Raw genomic sequence first — 20,293 nt, 5'->3', positions numbered from 1 at the left:
GCCAATAAGGTATCGTTCCAACTTTCTCTACTACAAAATGTCTGTTATCTGAATTGCGACAAGACCTTACAATTATTTTATGATGGAATACAAGCGTTGATATTGTAATAAGTTAAGGCACTGTAGCGACTTTAGAGCTGGAATCGAACTACAAGGTGGGATAAGGCCATAGATTAGGCCATAGATTAGGCCATAGATTAGGCCATAGATTAGGCCATAGATTAGGCCATAGATTAGGCCATAGATTAGGCCATAGATTAGGCCATAGATAAGACCATAGATTAGGCGCACTTAAAAATGGGGCGAGACCAATCGTTATAGAAGGCCTGAACACAGAGATGTGACGTTGCAGGTCTGTTCGATTTGGCAACTAGCTATTGGTCTAAACTGCCCACACAGGTTGTGACGTTGCAGGTCTGTTCGATTTGGCAACTAGCTATTGGTCTAAACTGCCCACACAGGTTGTGACGTCACAGGTCTGTTCGATTTGGCAACTAGCTATTGGTCTAAACTGCCCACACAGGTTGTGACGTCACAGGTCTGTTCGATTTGGCAACTAGCTATTGGTCTAAACTGCCCACACAGGTTGTGACGTTGCCGGTCAGTGTTAAGGCTTCTATAACAAATGGTCTCGATTGGAGCTCATGGAGCCTGGAACTTAATTTGGCATTCTCAAATTAGTTGCGCATTTTCTAATTTTAAATTTTAAACAAAATTTTAAAAAATTTGTAGAAAGAATCCGTTCAATTTATTGTATTTACTCTAACAAAACTTCTGATAAAGACCCCCCTCCCAGACACACACAGAAAAAAACAAATCAAAACAACAACAGCAAAGACAATGTAATTTTTTAAAAAAATAATGCCAACGGTTTCCTTTTGAATAAAATAATGTCAATACTTATATAGATATCTTGATGGTTGTCAGCGTTATTTCAATATATTTCTGTCCAACTGTTCAAATTTCATCTTGGTACATTTGGGACAAGTATTGAACACAAACAAGAGAAGCGAAACGTCATTTTTGGGAAAGTGCGTTTGAATATCTCCCGTTGCTTCAAAACATTGTTGCTTTTTAACAAATTGAAATAACGTAAAGTGTTTTTTTTTTATTTGCCCGGAGGGTGGTCAGTGGGGGGGGGGGGGGGGGAAGAGAGCTTAATAATTTTGGGGCTCTATGACTTAATGTAGTTTTGTTCTCATATTTCGTCAGTCTTTTGGATTCCACGGCCGCCGGGACTGCAGAGATATATTTACTGTTGTCACATGATCGATGTGCACCGAGTTGATAGGGTTCCCCGGCATCAATTAACTGGACATGTCCCATGGTTCTCTAACCGCCGGGTCGAAAAGTTGATGTTAGGAACATTAACTCGTGCTGGAGTTCAAGAATTATAAAAACATAGCAGTTGTTCACCCCTGAAAGCAATCTAGATATATTTGCTATAGGCAATATAGGGCAATTAGGTCTGAGAAAGACTCAAACAGACATACTATTTCTCTTTTTACCTCATTACACACACACGAATGTAAACACATACACACATTAATTCATTCTTACACACGCCTATACAACTGTTCTAGCAAAGAATTGTTATTATTGCCAGTTAAGACGTTAGGTACTGTCCTGACTGGGCGTGTTCTACGTAAAAGCACGTGACGTTTCACCGACCCAAGGAAGCAGACATGACTAAGGGGAGGTGAAGGGTATTGGAGCAAAAGTTATCGATACCTGATTCACCGACACAATGTGGGCCTACATGATATTTGCTGATCTTAAATTAGTCGATATCAATAAAGTAGTAGATATTGATAGTTGTTAGACACCTTATTTATATAGGTTAGTTATTTAGCGACGCACCATAGTAGACGCATATTGAACGGGACTAGTGACGTTTGGGATATGTTGGGTTAGAGACCGGAAAATCAGTTAGCGATAGAATATTCCAGGGTAACGACGTGTTTAGTGACAGAGACTTCTACTGTGGCCTTTTATCAAAATAAATCTATATTAACTTGTTCATCATCGTTGACTACATCTCTTCACCTGTTACAATCGATGTGCCAGTTCTTGTTTGTGTTGTTGGTCAACTACACGTAATACACCCGAACAATTACACCCAAACGATTGCAGAGTAATTGGTTGACTTCAAGACAGCCTGAACTAGCAACATCACAGTGGCGACCCCCGACGCCCGAAGCCCGGATTAACCGAACCTCGAAGCCGAACATCGAACCGGACCTCGAAGCAGAACGTTTACTCAGGTGAGGGTCGTGCACTCGAAGATATAAGATTTCATCGGAGTACGGCTGAACACAGCATCATAGCAGAGTGACTTTGTTCTAGATCTACATGTTCTTGATCGTACGTTCAACGAGCCGTTAACTCAGGGTGACCTTCGTCAGGACCGTAATCATCGTAACGTCTGGTCTACTTAACCAGTATATTATCAAAGCCTGATCTTCATATGCTGAATCGACCTACAACCAGAGAAACCGTTCATTCATAACGGGTGAGAGATCGTTAGTGAACCTGTTGGACATATTTTTTTCTTCGTCATAGGAGCCACATCGAGTATCAAGTTTTACCTCGTCAGTTTCGAGAAGGACAGTTTGCCCGCTGTCAGAAGTATTGTGAGTACTACAAGTTTGGTAGCTAACTAAATCGAAATCGCTCTGTCGTCTTACCCTTGGAGAGATTCTTGTGGAGCAGTTTGCTCATTGAACCGGTTGCTTGCCACGTTTATAACGGTCACTGTGTTTAACCTTTGGAAGGTTAGTAAAGTTGTATGTATCATTACTGAATATTGATATATAGTATTCGTCGGTCTAGACCATACCTAGACTTGTTAGCAGTGAAGTTGTGGAAACAGCTACATCCACTTAATTTCGTTGAAAACCGTTAATCGTCTAACGGAACGTCGTCGGAGGTGACCTTGGTCTCACCTAGTCTACATTGGACATTTTGATCTAGTGAAGCAACGTACAACAGCAAACTTCGTCGTACTACCAGAGTAGCAGCAGAAGCAGTGAACTATTTTAGAAAGCCGTTATTCGTCAGCCCAGATCAAGTCATCGTCAAGAAAGTCGTTATTCGTCAGCCCAGATCAAGTCATCGTCAAGAAAGCCGTTATTCGTCAGCCCAGATCAAGTCATCGTCAAGAAATTCGTTATTCGTCAGTCGTCCAGATCAAGTTGCCGTCAAGAGACTGTTATTTGTAAGTAGTCGTCTACACAAGTCAAGTCATCGCCAGAAGAACCGTTAACCTATTCGTCAGTAACTGTGTACACAAGGTCGTCGGAACTACACATACGGTCATCAACAGTCGTCGAAGAAACTAGAACATTTTGCTGTGGCATATCAGGACATCTGTGGCATTACGTGGGATACTGGTAGCACCGGAGAACAGAGTCAGAACTGGAAGAGAGGCAGTGGAATTTGTTGTGATCTAGCATATTCGGGAGTCCGAACAAAGGGATCTTTCTTATCAAAAGCTAAGTGCCATTTTTCTTATTAGTATATGTTTAGATTGCCCTTAGAAATAGATTTTGTCTAAATTTGGTATGTTAGCCTGAGTAAATTCAGGTGGTGCTGAAGCCTTAAACCCGTTCGGGGTAAAGACATAATTTAGATGAAAAACTATATTATACGTTTAGAGTTGTAATTTGTTTTGTTTGTGTAAACGTCATATCCGTTGTCGCCTAGTTACTTCGTGACGTTATCATTGTGTGCCATATTGTCATATCCCAACCCATAGCGATAGTCTCATTTACTTATTTCATTTGTTTATATTATTTTAAATTATTTTTTTTTTATTAATTTAATTAGATCTGTATTTTTTTTTCACTTAATGATAGAAAGTGCGGGTAGGATTCTTTTACTGTGAATCAGACTAAAATAATTTTAGTTTGAGCGGTTAAAATCAAATATGATTTTGCCATGAGAATAATGCCGAAACTGGCTATGTAGTCAAACACTGTCGTCTGGCTAAATTTAGATCTGCAAATTTTTGTACATCTCTTTGGTACAATTTAATTATCTAGACTCTAATTTGAGAATATTGTTATTAAGTTGAAGATGAATGAAGGTAGTACATTCTAGATATATATATCTTGTTGAAGATATATTTGACATTGTATAAACATATTTGTTTTATACGGTTAAATAGAACCATAATCTACTCTAGATCTAGACTCTAGACAGTCTTTGAATTTACTCTAGACACTTCAGTCATACCAGATTTTAAAATTGATCATAGTTAGTCATACTAGATCTAATAGTCATAGTGCTCTTGATAACTATAGATCTAAATAGTATTATTATACATACTATAATATACTAGATTTAAATTTGTGTGATACTAGATCTAATATACAGATTTGAATATAACCATAATTATAATAACTCAGACTAGATTTACACATTTACTAAATCTATAGATAGAGACATAACACTTAAAACTTGTATAAAAGTGTGTAAAAACCTAAATATAAAATAAGTTTAAAGTATAGCCATAACCAATATAGGCTAAGTAAAAATATAGATAAAACACAATGGCTACATCATCATATGTGGACCTTAAGGAGGTTAAGGAAACAGCTATGCAGGATGGAAAGGCCATGGAGTTAAAAGGAAAGGACTTAGCAGCTTATGTACAGCAAGTTGTGAGGGAAGAAACAGAACGTCAAAGACAAGAGATAGAAAGACAAGAAGAAAGGCAAGACAAAGAGAGAGAAAAAATTAGAGAACATGAAGCTAAAATGGAGAAGATGAGATTGGACGCAGCACAAGCCAGAGCTCAAATTGAACAAGGAAATAACACAAATAACCCAAATAATTATACCACTCAAAGAGACAACCCTAATTCACAGACATGGCTAAAGAGAAAGATACAAAGTTTTGATGAACAGAAGGATGACATTGGTGATTTCCTAAAAAGATATGAGGCAAAAATGTCTACATTTAATATGCCTGAAGAAGAATGGTCTGAAATACTGATAGACTTTGTTCATGGTCAAGCTCTAACAATATGCCAAAATCATGACCATCATATTGATGATAGCTATCAGGTTTTAAAAAGAGAGCTATTGAATGCCTATGGTCATAATGCTACAACTTTTAGAAAGAAATACTTTGACAATATACCATCATTAGAAATAGAACCCCAAACTACCATTAATATGGAAAAGGATTTTTTCAATAAGTGGGTAAAATTAGAAAAAGTAACAAGCTCGTATGAGGGATTAAAAAATTTTATTCTAGTGGACAACTTTGTAAATAAATGTGATCCTCAATTACAATCTTTTATTAGAGAAAGAAATCCAAAAACTATAGATGAAATAACAGAGATAATGAGAGTATACAAAAATGCCTATCCAAATAAACCATTTTCTGATAGGGATAAGAGCAAAGTAGATTTAATAGGATACACCAAAGAAAATGTTGATAGAAGTAGAAATAGAAACAGATCAAATAGTGGAACTAGAAAATATAGTGAAATAACCTGTTTTAAATGTCAAGGAAAAGGTCATATAGCAGCTAACTGTAGAAGAGGGAATAGTAGGTCTGGAAGTAGAAATAGATACAATGAACAAAATAACAGTAGATATAGGAGTAGAGATAGGAATGACAGGGGAAATTATAGAAATAGGAGTTACAGTAGGGAATACAAAAATAAAGGTACAGATAGGATATATTTCATGGAAGGAAATAGGAACAATTTTGCAGTGTACCCAGGGTTTGTAGACAGAATTCCGGTGGAATTAATCAGGGATTCAGGTTGTAACACTTTGGCAGTAAAAACTAAATTTGTCAAACCTCATTGGTATAAAGGGTTTACTAAGAAAGTAGAATTAGCAGATGGCACCGTAAGGGAATTTAAAGCTATAAGGGTATACATTGAAACTCCATTTTTCACTGGTTATTGTGATGGCATTGCAATACCAGAAATGAGATATGATATGTTAGTAGGAAACATAAAAGGAGTTAAAGAATGTTCAAGAAAAGAATTAGAAGACTGGCAAAACAAATACAAAAACATAAGACAAAATCATGAAAACATAGAAACACAAAATATAACAAGTATGATAATAACAAGATCAATGGATAAACAAAGTAAGAAACAGGAAAATACAATAAATGTAATAAGTAATGATAAAGAAAAAGAAACCAATAATGTAATACAAATAGAAAATACAGATGTTAAGGAAAGAGAGATAGAAAATGAAACACAAAATAGTCTTGAAACACAAATATTTCAAAGTGAAAAAGAAACAACACCCACATTTGCATTAGAACAAATGAATGACAATATTATTGGGAAAATTTATTCAAGAATATCAGATAAAAACAATAATAATCCAATGGAGAAATTTTGTATAGAGAATAAAATATTATTTAGACAAACAAGTAATGATAACAAGAAAATAAAACAACTTGTCTTACCACAGAAATATTGGAAAGATGTTTTAATCATGACACATGATAATAATTTAGCAGCACATAGGGGAGTAAAGAAATGTTATAGGAATTTGTCAAAACAAGTATTTTGGCCCAAAATGAAAGCAACAATCAACAAATACATAAACTCATGTGACATATGTCAAAAGAGATCTAACAAAAGCTTAGTGAATAAAGCACCTATTCAAGAAATGGATGAACCTACAGCACCATTTCAGAAAGTATCTATTGACTTAATAGGTCCTTTAATTCAAACTGAAAATAATAACAAATACATTCTAACAGTAATAGACATGTTTAGTAGATATCCAGAGGCAATCCCATTATCAAATACAAGTGCAGAAAATATCATTAATGCCATAACTCAAAAAGTAATTACAAGACATGGTATACCTAAAATTATATTGAGTGATCAGGGATCTCAGTTTAAGTCAGAACAATTTAAGAAATGGACTAAACAATACAATATACAACACATATACTCTTCGGTTTACCACCCGGAGAGTAACGGTTTATGTGAACGATATGGTGGTTCATTAAAAAGATCACTAACAAAGATAATTCAGAATAATCAGAACAAGTGGGATCATTACATTAACTATGTACTATTTGCTCATAGAAACAACATCCATGAAGCAACACAATTTTCACCATATGAAATAATACATGGAAGAAAACCTAGAGATGAATTAGATGTTTTTAAAGAAAATATAATAGACAATGAGAATAAATTAAATAATGACAGTGAAACAACAATCACAACAGAATTGAAAGAAATATGGACTCAAGCATATAACAACAATAAGAAGTACAAACAAAGTGCTCATGAGAATCTAAATAAGAAAAGACAATTGAAAACACTAGAAGTAGGAAACAATGTATTAATATTAATAAATGACCTGAAAAATAAAATTGGTAAACAATGGAAAGGTCCATTTAAGGTGATAAAACAAATTAGTGATGTGAATTATCAAATTGAAATAAATGGGAAAATTAAAACATATCACATAAATAATTTGAAACTGTATCATGATAGAGAAGATGAGTTGATACAAAACATTCAGGAGGAAATAGAAAATACATTTTCAGAAAGAGAAGAATGCTTGATGATAATAACAAATGAAAATCACAATGAAAATGATATTAAGGAAATACCTGTAATAGAAACAAAAGAAAATCAAACTTGGCAAAAGATTAATCTTAATAATTTAACTAAGGAAAAGTCAAAAGATATAACTAAAATAATACAGGAATACAAAGAAATTTTTTCCAGCATACCAGGAAAAACTAATATTATTAAACATGACATTAAAGTAACAGATCCAAAACCTATCAAGCTTAAGCCATATAGAATACCGCTACATTTACAAGACAAAGTAAAGAAAGAAATAGACAATTTACTAGAATCAGGTATAATTGAGACATCAACATCTCCTTATGCTTCACCAATTGTGATCGCCAAAAAGAAGAATGGAGATATACGGTTATGTATTGATTATAGGAAACTTAACAACATCACAGAATTTGACCCATATCCAATGCCAAATATAGAGGATATTTTACATAAATTAAATGGAACAAAATTTTTTACTAAATTGGATTTAACTAAAGGTTATTGGCAAATACCTTTAACAGAAAATGCAAAACCTTACACAGCATTTGTAACACCATATGGTATTTTTCAATGGAATTATATGAGTTTTGGATTAGTAAATGCACCTGCCACATTTAATAGAATGATGAACATGATAATTGGAAACAAAGAAAATGTTATTTGCTATTTGGATGACATATGTATTTTTAATAATAGTTGGGAGGAACATTTGGTAGATGTAAAAGAAGTATTCAAAATAATAAAAGAAAGTGGACTTACAATTCAAGCAGAAAAAGTAGAAATAGGATTGGAGGAAATAATTTTCTTAGGACATAAAGTAAATAACAACATGATTAGCCCTATTGAAGATAACATAAAGAAAGTACTTAATATTGAAATACCTACAACAAAAAGACAAATTAAAAGCATATTGGGAATAGTAAATTATTACAGAAAGTTTATAAAGAACTTAGCAGAAATAGTAAATCCATTAAATGACTTACTTAAAAAAGGAAAACCTCAAAAAGTAGTTTGTAATGAGGAATGTGTGAAAGCTATTGACAGAATTAAAGATGTTTTTAGTCATGAATTAATATTAAGACTACCTGATAAAGACAAAATATTTTATGTCACAACTGATGCATCTGGTAATGCTATTGGTGGTTGTCTAATGCAGAACTATGATAACTTACATCCTATATTATATGTAAGCAGAAAATTGTCAGAGGCAGAAAAAAAATATAGTGTCATTGAAAGAGAAGCCTTAGCTGTAATATGGGTAATTACTAAGCTAGAGAGCTATTTAATAGGAAGGAAATTCATATTATTAACTGATCATAAACCTATTCAGTATATACAGCAAAAGAGCATGAAAAACAGTCGTGTTTATAGATGGTTCTTAGCACTACAGGAATATAAATTTGAAGTGAAAGCTATTAGTGGATCTGTGAATATTGTAGCTGATCTATTGTCTAGAATGACATTGAAGTGAAATAATTTTGTAAATAAACTATGATTATATTGATTATGTAATATATATTAATATATTGACACCATTTATATGTTATGAAAAAGGGAGATAAGTAAATTTGATGTTAAGCATTTGAAAGTAAGTATGGATATTTTTTTTTGTGTGAATCATTTCATATATCATTGACGAAAGTTAGTTCTATGGAAAAGGGTGAGTATAAAAGAAAAATGGACAAAAGCACATAAAAGGGTGGTAAGAAGAAAAAATTTATGGAATGTGTAAATAAAGTCTATAATTGTTTTTTTTGAAATATTGTATGTTATCAGATTACTGCCAGTGAAGAACATTTGAGATGTGTAGGACGTGCCCATAAAATGCCACATTTTTCTCCATGATGAACTGTGTACTAGTGAAGATGATTCTGGAATGTTATGAACTGTTATGAACATTGACATGAATATGAGGAACTGTCAAGATGAAGATGTCAAGATGAAGAGATCAAGATTTTATGTTTGTGGTCTTCCCCTTAAATTGAAAATGCCCTTGTAAGACTTGACAGTAGTGGAAAAATATTGACATATTTTTTTTTCAAGGGGGGGAGGAATCTGTTAGACACCTTATTTATATAGGTTAGTTATTTAGCGACGCACCATAGTAGACGCATATTGAACGGGACTAGTGACGTTTGGGATATGTTGGGTTAGAGACCGGAAAATCAGTTAGCGATAGAATATTCCAGGGTAACGACGTGTTTAGTGACAGAGACTTCTACTGTGGCCTTTTATCATAATAAACCCATATACAATTGTTCGTCAGTGTTGACTACATCTCTTCACTAGTTATAATCGATGTGCCAGTTCTTGTTTGTGTTGTTGGTCAACTACACGTAATACACCCGAACAATTACACCCAAACGATTGCAGAGTAATTGGTTGACTTCAAGACAGCCTGAACTAGCAACATCACATAGTTCACTCAATAACTTTATTAGACTAGGAGATAGGTTGTAAGTTCTATTAATAGATAAAAGAATTTGTTTAATACTTTGAAAACAATCACACTTTCTAGGGAATACATGTAAATGTTTTCATTAATTATCATATTTCCTAATACCATATTGTTAAAACTACTGTAAGCTTACTCAAAATGCTAATCTTATAATCCGAAATGTATTGACAAAGTTATAAAATTTCTGTTAGGTTTGGGATTGGGAATTCATGAATCTCACCAAATGTATGAGGTAATAGCCGTATAAAAAGAATATAGATGATACAACTGTGTTCTGTTGTACATCAACTCACTCTGTCTGGCTGGTCCATCAACTCACTCTGTCTGGCTGTTAAATACTCTCACTCTGTCTGGCTGGTCCATCAACTCATTCTGTCTGGCTGTTAAATACTCTCACTCTGTCTGGCTGGTACATCAACTCACTCTGTCTGGCTGTTAAATACTCTCACTCTGTCTGGCTGGTACATCAACTCACTCTGTCTGGCTGTTAAATACTCTCACTCTGTCTGGCTGGTACATCAACTCACTCTGTCTGGCTGGTACATCAACTCACTCTGTCTGGCTGGTACATACTCTCACTCTGTCTGGCTGGTACATCAACTCACTCTGTCTGGCTGTTAAATACTCTCACTCTGTCTGGCTGGTACATCAACTCACTCTGTCTGGCTGGTACATCAACTCACTCTGTCTGGCTGGTACATACTCTCACTCTGGCTGGTACATACTCTCACTCTGTCTGGCTGGTACATCAACTCACTCTGTCTGGCTGGTACATACTCTCACTCTGGCTGGTAAATCAACTCACTCTGTCTGGCTGGTACATCAACTCACTCTGTCTGACTGGTACATCAACTCACTCTGCCTGGTCCATCAACTCACTCTGTCTGACTGGTAAATCAACTCACTCTTTCTGGCTGGTTCATCAACTCACTCTGTCTGACTGGTACATCAACTCACTCTGCCTGGTCCATCAACTCACTCTGTCTGTCTGGTAAATCAACTCACTCTGTCTGTCTGGTACATGAACTCACTCTGTCTGGCTGGTACATCAACTCACTCTGTCTAGCTGGTACATCAACTCACGATGTCTGGCTGGTACATCAACTCACTCTGTCTAGCTGGTACATCAACTCACTCTGTCTGGCTGGTACATCAACTCACTCTGTCTGGCTGGTACATCAACTCACTCTGTCTAGCTGGTACATCAACTCACTCTGTCTGGCTGGTACATCAACTCACTCTGTCTGGCTGGTCCATCAACTCACTCTGTCTGTCTGGTCCATCAACTCACTCTGTCTGGCTGGTACATCAACTCACTCTGTCTGGCTGGTACATCAACTCACTCTGTCTAGCTGGTACATCAACTCACGATGTCTGGCTGGTACATCAACTCACTCTGTCTAGCTGGTCCATCAACTCACTCTGTCTGGCTGGTACATCAACTCACTCTGTCTAGCTGGTCCATCAACTCACTCTGTCTGGCTGGTCCATCAACTCACTCTGTCTGGCTGGTCCATCAACTCACTCTGTCTAGCTGGTACATCAACTCACTCTGTCTGGCTGGTCCATCAACTCACTCTGTCTGGCTGGTACATCAACTCACTCTGTCTGGCTGGTACATCAACTCACTCTGTTTGGGTGGTACATCAACTCACTCTGTCTGTCTGGTCCATCAACTCACTCTGTCTGGCTGGTCCATCAACTCACTCTGTCTGGCTGGTACATCAACTCACTCTGTCTGGCTGGTACATCAACTCACTCTGTCTGGCTGGTCCATCAACTCACTCTGTCTGTCTGGTCCATCAACTCACTCTGTCTGCCGGGCACAAATTTTGTACACGTCATTTCGTCCACTTTCCAGTCTCGGATCAAATTGACAATGTGTACACAATTATATTCAGTGTCGATGACAACACATACATAAATAAAAAATTAACCAATTTGTGGTAATTAATTAATTTTGTTATATCTATAGAAAAAGCTTTTATTAAGAGTAATTGTATTAATTAGTTTGGATTAGTTACGTAATTAAATTTGTAATAGATCTAGACCAGGGGTGGGCAAATTACGGCCCGCGGGCCACATGCGGCCCGCCGAAGTGTTTTATGCGGCCCGCCGACACCTACAGAAGTCATGTGTGCCCACAGTATATACTTATAAAAATGCAAATATATTGAAAATAATATAAATATAAATTATTGAAACTGTCATTATAAAAAGTTTCAAGCAAACGAAGACTATGCTTATTGGCTATACATCAATACACTCAATGCAAAACAGAATCTCTGATCAGTATTTATTCAATGCTATGAAGAACTGTGTTGAATGTTGGGTATGCTTGGAACTAGATGGCAAGGGTGACAACTGGTGGAGCTCGATCTTTGACTGAGTAAAATGGTGGTTTTTTTTTAATACCCCAACCATAAACTTTAAACAGGAAAAATTGCACAAAGCTGCATAAAATTTCAACTTACTGTTGTCATAAAGCAATAGTAATCATACTCAATAAAGCTAGGGGTATTAACCACAGGTAGTTTCGATTATGAATAAATTAATCCAATATTTTCAGTATCATAGCATGGGCAAAGTAAACTAGAACAATATAAAATCTCAAGGAAGAAATTGTTCTGTTACTTGAATTGAAGGTCCGCGAATTTGTTACCAATATTTCTAATGAAGAGTGGAAGACAGATTTCAGGTTTCATAATTACAACAACAATGAGTCTCTTGCATATGAAATGTAAATGTATGCTAAATCTTTTCAAACAAGGCCTTCCTTTTCTACAAGCAAGCAAAAGAAAACAGGTTTTGTCATTTTCCTTTGCTGAAAGGCGAAATTATTTCTAGTGAAATAATTAAAAGTACAACACTTATTAAGATTATATAATTTTGCAATTTATAAAAGCAAATTTTAAGACGTCAAGAACCGGTTTTCCATATCATTAGCTCACCATTTAGCGCAGAAGCTGATTTAGCTCCAGAGGACATAACTCGAGCAAAGAGAAGTTCCAGTCAGTACCCCCACCGGAGTCTTATGGATGCCACAATCTGTTTGTTAACACTTTTAAAAAATGTGCTACTGTTCACACTATTTGTGTACACATACATCTGTTCTTCCTCTTTGTTCTCATTGTACATGTTGGAGGGTTCAGATCAGTAATACTATATCTAAGATGAACCACGCAATGTTTTCTAGATCTGGCAGTTCTCCGAATAGTTTTGGTTCTTTAGGAGGGCCTTTGGCCAGAGTCCTGTTCGGGTCTCTGATTTAGTATGCACCATTGAAGGACATGGTCAGCATTCTCTGGGGATGCTCCAAAAGGGCATGTTTCGCTCGTCCTGACATTTAACTTCGGAACATATGAAGTCTCATCCAGTGAACAAGCATTATATTTTGGGTGGGGGGAAACTAAAATGTATAATTACTGGTCGATTTTGACTGACTGTAATTTGACAGCAGTCACAAGGGTAACAACTAGTAAGCTAGTTCCACAGTTCCGGAACATTATGCACGAGTGTAAAAAGTAAAATACTGCACTGTATATTAATGGGTTACTGTAATATAAAAAGACAACAGCAATTAAAAAAAAAGTAATTGATTTAAAAAATTGCTAACTTTTCTTGTAATTCTTTACCGTGGAGTGTGGGAAGAAAGAAACGTGAATATAATACAGTGTAACTATGAATAAAAAATTAGCTAGATTATCTTTCTAAGTTGTATATACATATGCGGCCCGCCATTCCCAAATTTAAAGAAATGCGGCCCTCGATCCAAAAAGGTTGCCCACCCCTGATCTAGACTAACAACAATAAATCTGAGATATTATAAATATGTTTACTAAATGTTTTTGTTTATCACAATGTCATGTTTTTAGTTTTCTCAATGCGCTACGGATCCTACAAATGAACAGTGATAGGTAGAGGGCAACGTATGACCCCAGCGAGATGACACAGCAGTCAGTGTTCTCTGGAATCTACGCGTATAAACAAAGACAGGATGTGACGTGCCCTCACGTGTTGTTCCAGGGGATAAACAGATCTACGAAGGGGGCAGTTACTAATGAACAGTGACAGATAGAAGTCAGTACGTGTGACCCCGGCTTGATGACACTGCAGCAGGTGTTCTCTGGAATCTACATGTAAAAACAAAGACAGCATGTGACGTTTCCTCACGTGTTGTTCCAGATGATACTAGCAGTGTTTGTGCAACTTTGGAGGAGCGATTAGGGACTCTATATAAGCCAGAGAGTTAATGTGAAAGTCAGTCGTATGGAGTCGTGAGTGAGCCGTTACAGTCGATACAGACGATTTAAGACGTGTGCGGCTCTGTGGAAGACAAATGTGTACGACTCGGTGCAAGTTAACTAGGGTAGAGTTAACTGGAGTGGACTACTGTCGTTAAAGTCTATACAGCAAACTACAGTGGACTTGAGCCGTTACAGTCGATACAGTCGATGTAAGACGTGTGCGGCTCTGATTCGGTAGACTTGAGTGCGACTTGGTTCAGCTTTAGGAGACCTGGATCGACACTGTGAAGTGTGTCGTTGGTCTGTTCTGTGGAATACGGCTCGATGCAAGTTGAGAAGAGATGAATTGCAACGAAGTGAAGAGATGAATTGCAACGAAGTATAGCTAACTGTAAACTGACAGATATTGTACAGTCTTCTACGCTACATGTTACAGTGACGAATTGTTAGAGTTAATAGTCATTAAAGTTATATGAAACTGAAATTTGAGTCGTCAAGTTCTTTGCAGTGTTTTTATTTGTGTGCCTACTAATACATTTAGCCAGAAGATTCAGAACTACGTAACAATATCAATGTTAGAGAGCGTCAAAGATAATGCATCCTCTGACCAAGGTACGTCCTTCTAATTGCACATGTACAACTTGGTCTGGTGTGGGGAAACTGATGGACCAATCGCCTGAGTTGAATTTTACATTTCAAGAATAACATTTCTCAATTTCTTGCTTATATTTCTTCTTTTTATTTGTATCTTTTGACGTGTATCTATTGCTACATCTCATGTTGGGCCTGGACAATTCAATCTGCGTGTGATCATGTTATGTACCAGCATGTCACGTCTAAAGGTTGATACTTGATTAGTGGGAGGGGCGATTTAAAAAACAACAACAAATCTTTTAGGTCTGTCTTATTGAAATCTTAATATATACAATTATCTGATATTAATAACATAACTTATCATCCCGCCATGCTTTATGTTAAGTTCTAACTCAAGTAGCCAAATCTTGCAATATATTATCTGGCATATCACAATGCTAATTGTTTCTTAAGGTATACGTTGTGTTAAAACCTGGCCAACTATTGATTTCAAAATCGGCCGAGTCCTGATACTAAGAGAAACGTTTAAATTGCAAATGAGAAGTTTATAAATGTAATTTTCAGAACAATGGTGATATCAAAGTCTAACTGAAACAGCAAAGACATTAATAGCATGTCATTCCACTTCTGTTTAATGGGACACGCAAGAGTCTCAATCCCGGGATCACTGCCTGCTGTCTACCAGCTCATCTGTTTAAACCGTAGCTCATGTCAGTGTTTGTTTATTTTGGAGTATGTCAGAGTCTTGTTCTGTTTTTACAAAGCTTTTATCAACTCACTCTGTCTGTCTGGTAAAATCTTTTGTAGCCTACACATTATTTCTCCCACAACTAATTTCGGATAAAGCTGAAATTTTCAAATTTAAAATTTACCAATAGTTAATTAACTAAAGTTGTTATTTTTAAAATTGATTCTTGTGTTGTCAGGTAAAAGAAATAATTGTGCAAAATTTCAGCTTGATCCAAGATTAGGTGTCGGAGAACTAACGTGTACAAACTTTTGGCCAGACAGACAGACACTCATACAGACAGAGTTGATATAATCATTGTAAAAATAGGAGTGCAGAACTTTCTTGGAACATTGACTAAAACACTATTAGTCGTTGTAGTGACATTATAATCATACTCGTTGACCTTTAGCCACAAAGAGAGCCTCCTGGACGTATTAACTCTTTAATGGCACAAAGGAGTTTTACATAAAAAGTCGTTCGCATTAAATATCAGAACACGTTTCATGACTTGCTGTAGTCATTGGGCTACAACCAGAACTGATTTCTAACTTGTGTTGGTTCATTCTGTCATAGATCCACAGGCACCTGTCATAACAACTAAAATAAAAAATGTATGCAGTTACCAAGCTACACTTACTCTGTCAGGGACGAACGCGGAGAAACATGCTAGGAAGGAAAAAGTCACCCAGTGCGCCATTGGCCAAAGAGCCACCGAGAGACTGGTATTGGTCATCCCAGACAGAGATAACGCATTAAGTGCTTCATTTCTTTATTTTTTTATTTTTTAATCCCCAAGTTTTCGAGTTATAAAAAGAAAATAAAACACGAATCCGATTGGCGATTTGTAAAGTGGAGTATTCCATGTTGGCCAGACGTTAAATACAAGGTGCACGCGTACAGGAGTGAGAGGGTTAATTGTTTTTGTTGCTGACTTGAGTACATGCCAGGAAGCCATATTATAACAATGGTCTGGAATAGCACTACCTCTTCTAAGGTGAGACTTAGAAGCTTAGATCTAGTAATTGAGTCTTTAATGCAACAATGTTTAACTCTATAATAATATATGATAATTTACCTTAAACATATTGGGTATAATTTGCCAATTAGAATTTATTTTATCTAGATGATGTATTGTACTAAAACATTTATAAGTAATTTCACATCCGAAAATGAGATGCTCATAAATACTTTTTGAAACTGACGGCTTACAATGGTGTTATGTGGCTAGCACAACTGCCAACTATGTTCACTTTCTGCTCATAGATCTACTTCGCTTTCGTCCACTACGTGTACGACCGTACATAAACTTGCTTGTTCACACAGCCCTGTCTTTAGTTACTTAAAGAAGTTAAGAATATATGAATTAGGCTAACTAGATTACAGTGGCGCGGTGGCTGAGTGGTAGAGCGCTTAACTTCCAAACCAGGGGTCCCAGGTTCAAATCCTGGTGAAGACTTGGATTTTTAATTTCGGGATCTTTGGGCACTTCTGCGTCCACCCAGCTTTAGTGGCTACCTGATATTAGTTGGGGAAAAGTAAAGGCGGTTGGTCGTTGTCTCGGCCACATGACACCCTCGTTAACATTAGGTCACAGAAACAGATGACCTCTACATCATCTGCCATATAGACCACACGGTCTGAAAAGGGAAATTTACTTTACTTTTTAATTAGATTTAAAATAGATTTTTAAAAAGTTGCTTACACTTCGCGCATCTGCAAAGGGGGCGCGGTGTACGGGTGGTTTAGCGCTTGTCTTACAACCCTAGGTTCGAATTTCGGTGAAGACTGGGATTTTGAGTTTCTGTATTTTTAGGGCTCCACTGAGTCCACCCAACTGTAATGGGTACCTGACTTAAGGTGGTGAAAGTTAGGGCGGTTTGTCGTAGTGCTAGACACATGACATCCTGCTCGATAAACGTTGGCCAAAGAAACAGATGGCCTTATCATCATCTGCCCTATAGATCGCAAAGTCTGAAACGTGGCCTTTTTTTTTTTACTTCTGCAAAAAGTATCAGATATAGAACATGCTCTGTTACTTTTTGGCCGGAACTATTTTTTCCATCCTGCGCATCACAACGTTCTTCCAGGTAGTACTTTGGCGTTTGGATTCTCTATCACACTTACTTTACGCGCGTACATTCTTATAGAATAATATCTCCTTCCCTTTAAATAGTCCTACAACCTTCGGCTGCTCATTTATATATCGAAATATTTGATCGGCTCATACGTTACCTTTTGGTCTGAACTATATATATATATATATTTTATCCTGCCTATAGTACTGCTCTCACACATAGAGTATTGGCCTCCAAACGCAAAAAAAAAAAGTTTGACATACACCTCGTTTGTTTTGATAACTTTGAACACACAACAGTGCCGGATTCAGGTATATGGATGCCCCGGGGTAGAATTTTTATGGGGTCCCTTTACATTCTTCAAAGCTTTTTAAAAAAATCACTTTTTAACACATGTAAATCAAAATACTGAAACACACACGAACACACTCATTCACGGAACTTGGGAACAAAATGAGATTGTTCATATGACATGTCCTCAATTTTGAGTTACGCAACTTAAGAGGAAAAAAAGACGTATATTTTGTGGTTTTAAACATTTATATTTTTAGGTTTTATTCTTAGACCTCACAAATTATTACAATATATAAATATAGTTCTTTGGGTTTTTGTCTAATGTCTGCGCTTACATTGTGAATTCAAATCCGTTTTTTTAGTGAGCACCCGAAAGAATTCCGAGTACAAAGATTCAAACAAATGCGTTTTATGGCTGCAAAGAGTTCGTGATAGATGATTGAAAAGACAAAAGTTCGTGCAATGAGATTCAAAATATATTCATTTCCTCCCTTTGTATTGACACAAACAGAACGAGACACAGAGAGAGCAAGTGAGACAGAGAGAAGTGAGAGAGCAAATGAGACAGAGAAGTGAGAGAGCAAATGAGAAAGAGAGAAGTGAGACAGAGAGAAGTGAGACAGAGAGAAGTGAGAGAGCAAATGAGACAGAGAGAAGTGAGACAGAGAGAAGTGAGACAGAGAGAAGTGAGACAGAGAGAAGTGATAGAGAAGTGAGAGAGAGAGCAAATGAGACAGAGAAAAGTGAGAGAGAGAGATGTGAGACAGAGAGCAAGTAAGACAGAGAGAAGTGAGACAGAGAGAAGTGAGACAGAGAGCAAGTGAGACAGAGAGAAGTGAGACAGAGAGAAGTGAGACAGAGAGAAGTGAAACATAGAGAAGTGAGACAGAGAGAAGTGAGACAGAGAGCAAGTGAGACAGAGAGAAGTGAGACAGAGAGAAGTGAGACAGAGAAAAGTGAGACAGAGAAGTGAGACAGAGAGTAGTGAGACAGAGAGCAGTGAGACAGAGATAAGTGAGAGAAGTGAGACAGAGAGAAGTGAGAGAGAAGTGAGACAGAGCAGTGAGACAGAGATAAGTGAGAGAGAAGTGAGACTGAGAGAAGTGAGACAAAGAGCAGTGACAGAGGGGGCAGTAAAATTAATACAAATAGTAAGGTCAAGTTGAAGGTAAACATAAAAACAAAATCTTGATCGAGTGAAAAAGTAAAAAACAACAAAGGAGAAAGGTGTCCAAGAAGGATAGAACAGACAAGGCAAAGAAACTAAATGAGGATATAGAGAAAGAGGTCTAGAATCGAGAGAGAGAGATAGAGAGAGATGAGAAGAGAGAGAGAGAAAGATACATAGAATGGAGAGTGAAAGAGAGAATAAAGGAGAGAGGGAGAGAAGTCTAGAACTGAGAGAAAAAAAAAGAGAGAGATGGGGTAAAGATAGGAGACATCATACAAAACGTAATTTCAGGATACTATTCAAACACGAGTGACCATGTAAAAAAAAAACAAACTCAATTTTCGTCCTAAGTTCTAAAACAATAGTTAAGGACCTTTATTGTCCTCTGCTTTAAATAGATCATGTACAATGTCTTCACATAGCCTACATTCTGACGAAAACAAAGGAATTCAATTACTTACTGTGATATCGAGTCTACACTTCAATGATATCGCCTGGAAAATGTCCGCAGCCTTTATTATTGTGTTATAGATTTGTGTATTAGATAGATTTAAAAAACAAAACAAAAAGAAACAACAACTGATTTCTTTTAAAAAATTTACGTTCCAATTTTATTTGTCACGTCTGCTTGCGAAATCGAGTAGCACTTCGGAAATGTTACTTTATTCGTCGTGTATCGTATCATAGTGTATCATATTGCAAAGTATTCATTGCGACTCAGGAAATAGTCTTGCGATACGTTTCAGTTGTAAATGTCTTGAAATGTTTAGGCTAAAAAAAAAGGAAACTTTTTATATGATATAGAACTGAATAGAAAGGAAACTTTTTATATGATATAGAACTGAATAGAAAGGAAACTTTGTATATGATATAGAACTGAATAGAAAGGAAACTTTTTATATGATATAGAACTGAATAGAAAGGAAACTTTGTATATGATATAGAACTGAATAGAAAGGAAACTTTGTATATGATATAGAACTGAATAGAAAGGAAACTTTTTATATGATATAGAACTGAATAGAAAGGAAACTTTGTATATGATATAGAACTGAATAGAAAGGAAACTTTTTATATGATATAGAACTGAATAGAAAGGAAACTTTGTATATGATATAGAAGTGAATAGAAAGGAAACTTTGTATATGATA

The 20,293-nt window shown here is 36.3% G+C and overlaps 1 protein-coding gene and 1 long non-coding RNA gene across 3 annotated transcripts in view; both read left to right on the top strand.

Annotated features, from left to right (window-relative positions):
• The window catches only part of LOC106050310 (diuretic hormone receptor-like), a 117,590-nt gene that overhangs the window by 20,264 nt on the left and 77,033 nt on the right, over window positions 1–20,293 (top strand). The window contains exon 1 of one of the 2 annotated variants that reach the window (XM_056004561.1): window positions 16,420–16,596. The exons of the other annotated variant lie outside the window; for it this stretch is intronic. Within the exon in view, the coding sequence (XP_055860536.1) occupies window positions 16,543–16,596 (54 nt within the window). The 5' untranslated portion in view covers window positions 16,420–16,542. Of the gene's footprint in view, window positions 1–16,419; window positions 16,597–20,293 lie in introns of those variants that run through there. 2 annotated transcript variants of the gene reach the window in all.
• Window positions 1,823–9,833, top strand: LOC129921781 (uncharacterized). Its single transcript, XR_008773757.1, has 2 exons — window positions 1,823–4,087; window positions 9,350–9,833. It is a non-coding gene; the product is annotated as an uncharacterized LOC129921781 (long non-coding RNA).

This window comes from Biomphalaria glabrata, chromosome 1 (genome assembly GCF_947242115.1).
Source record: "Biomphalaria glabrata chromosome 1, xgBioGlab47.1, whole genome shotgun sequence".
Classification (NCBI taxonomy): Eukaryota; Metazoa; Mollusca; class Gastropoda; family Planorbidae; genus Biomphalaria; species Biomphalaria glabrata.
The sequence above is the reverse complement of the archived record's forward strand: the minus strand, read 5'-3'. Positions and strand labels throughout refer to the sequence as shown.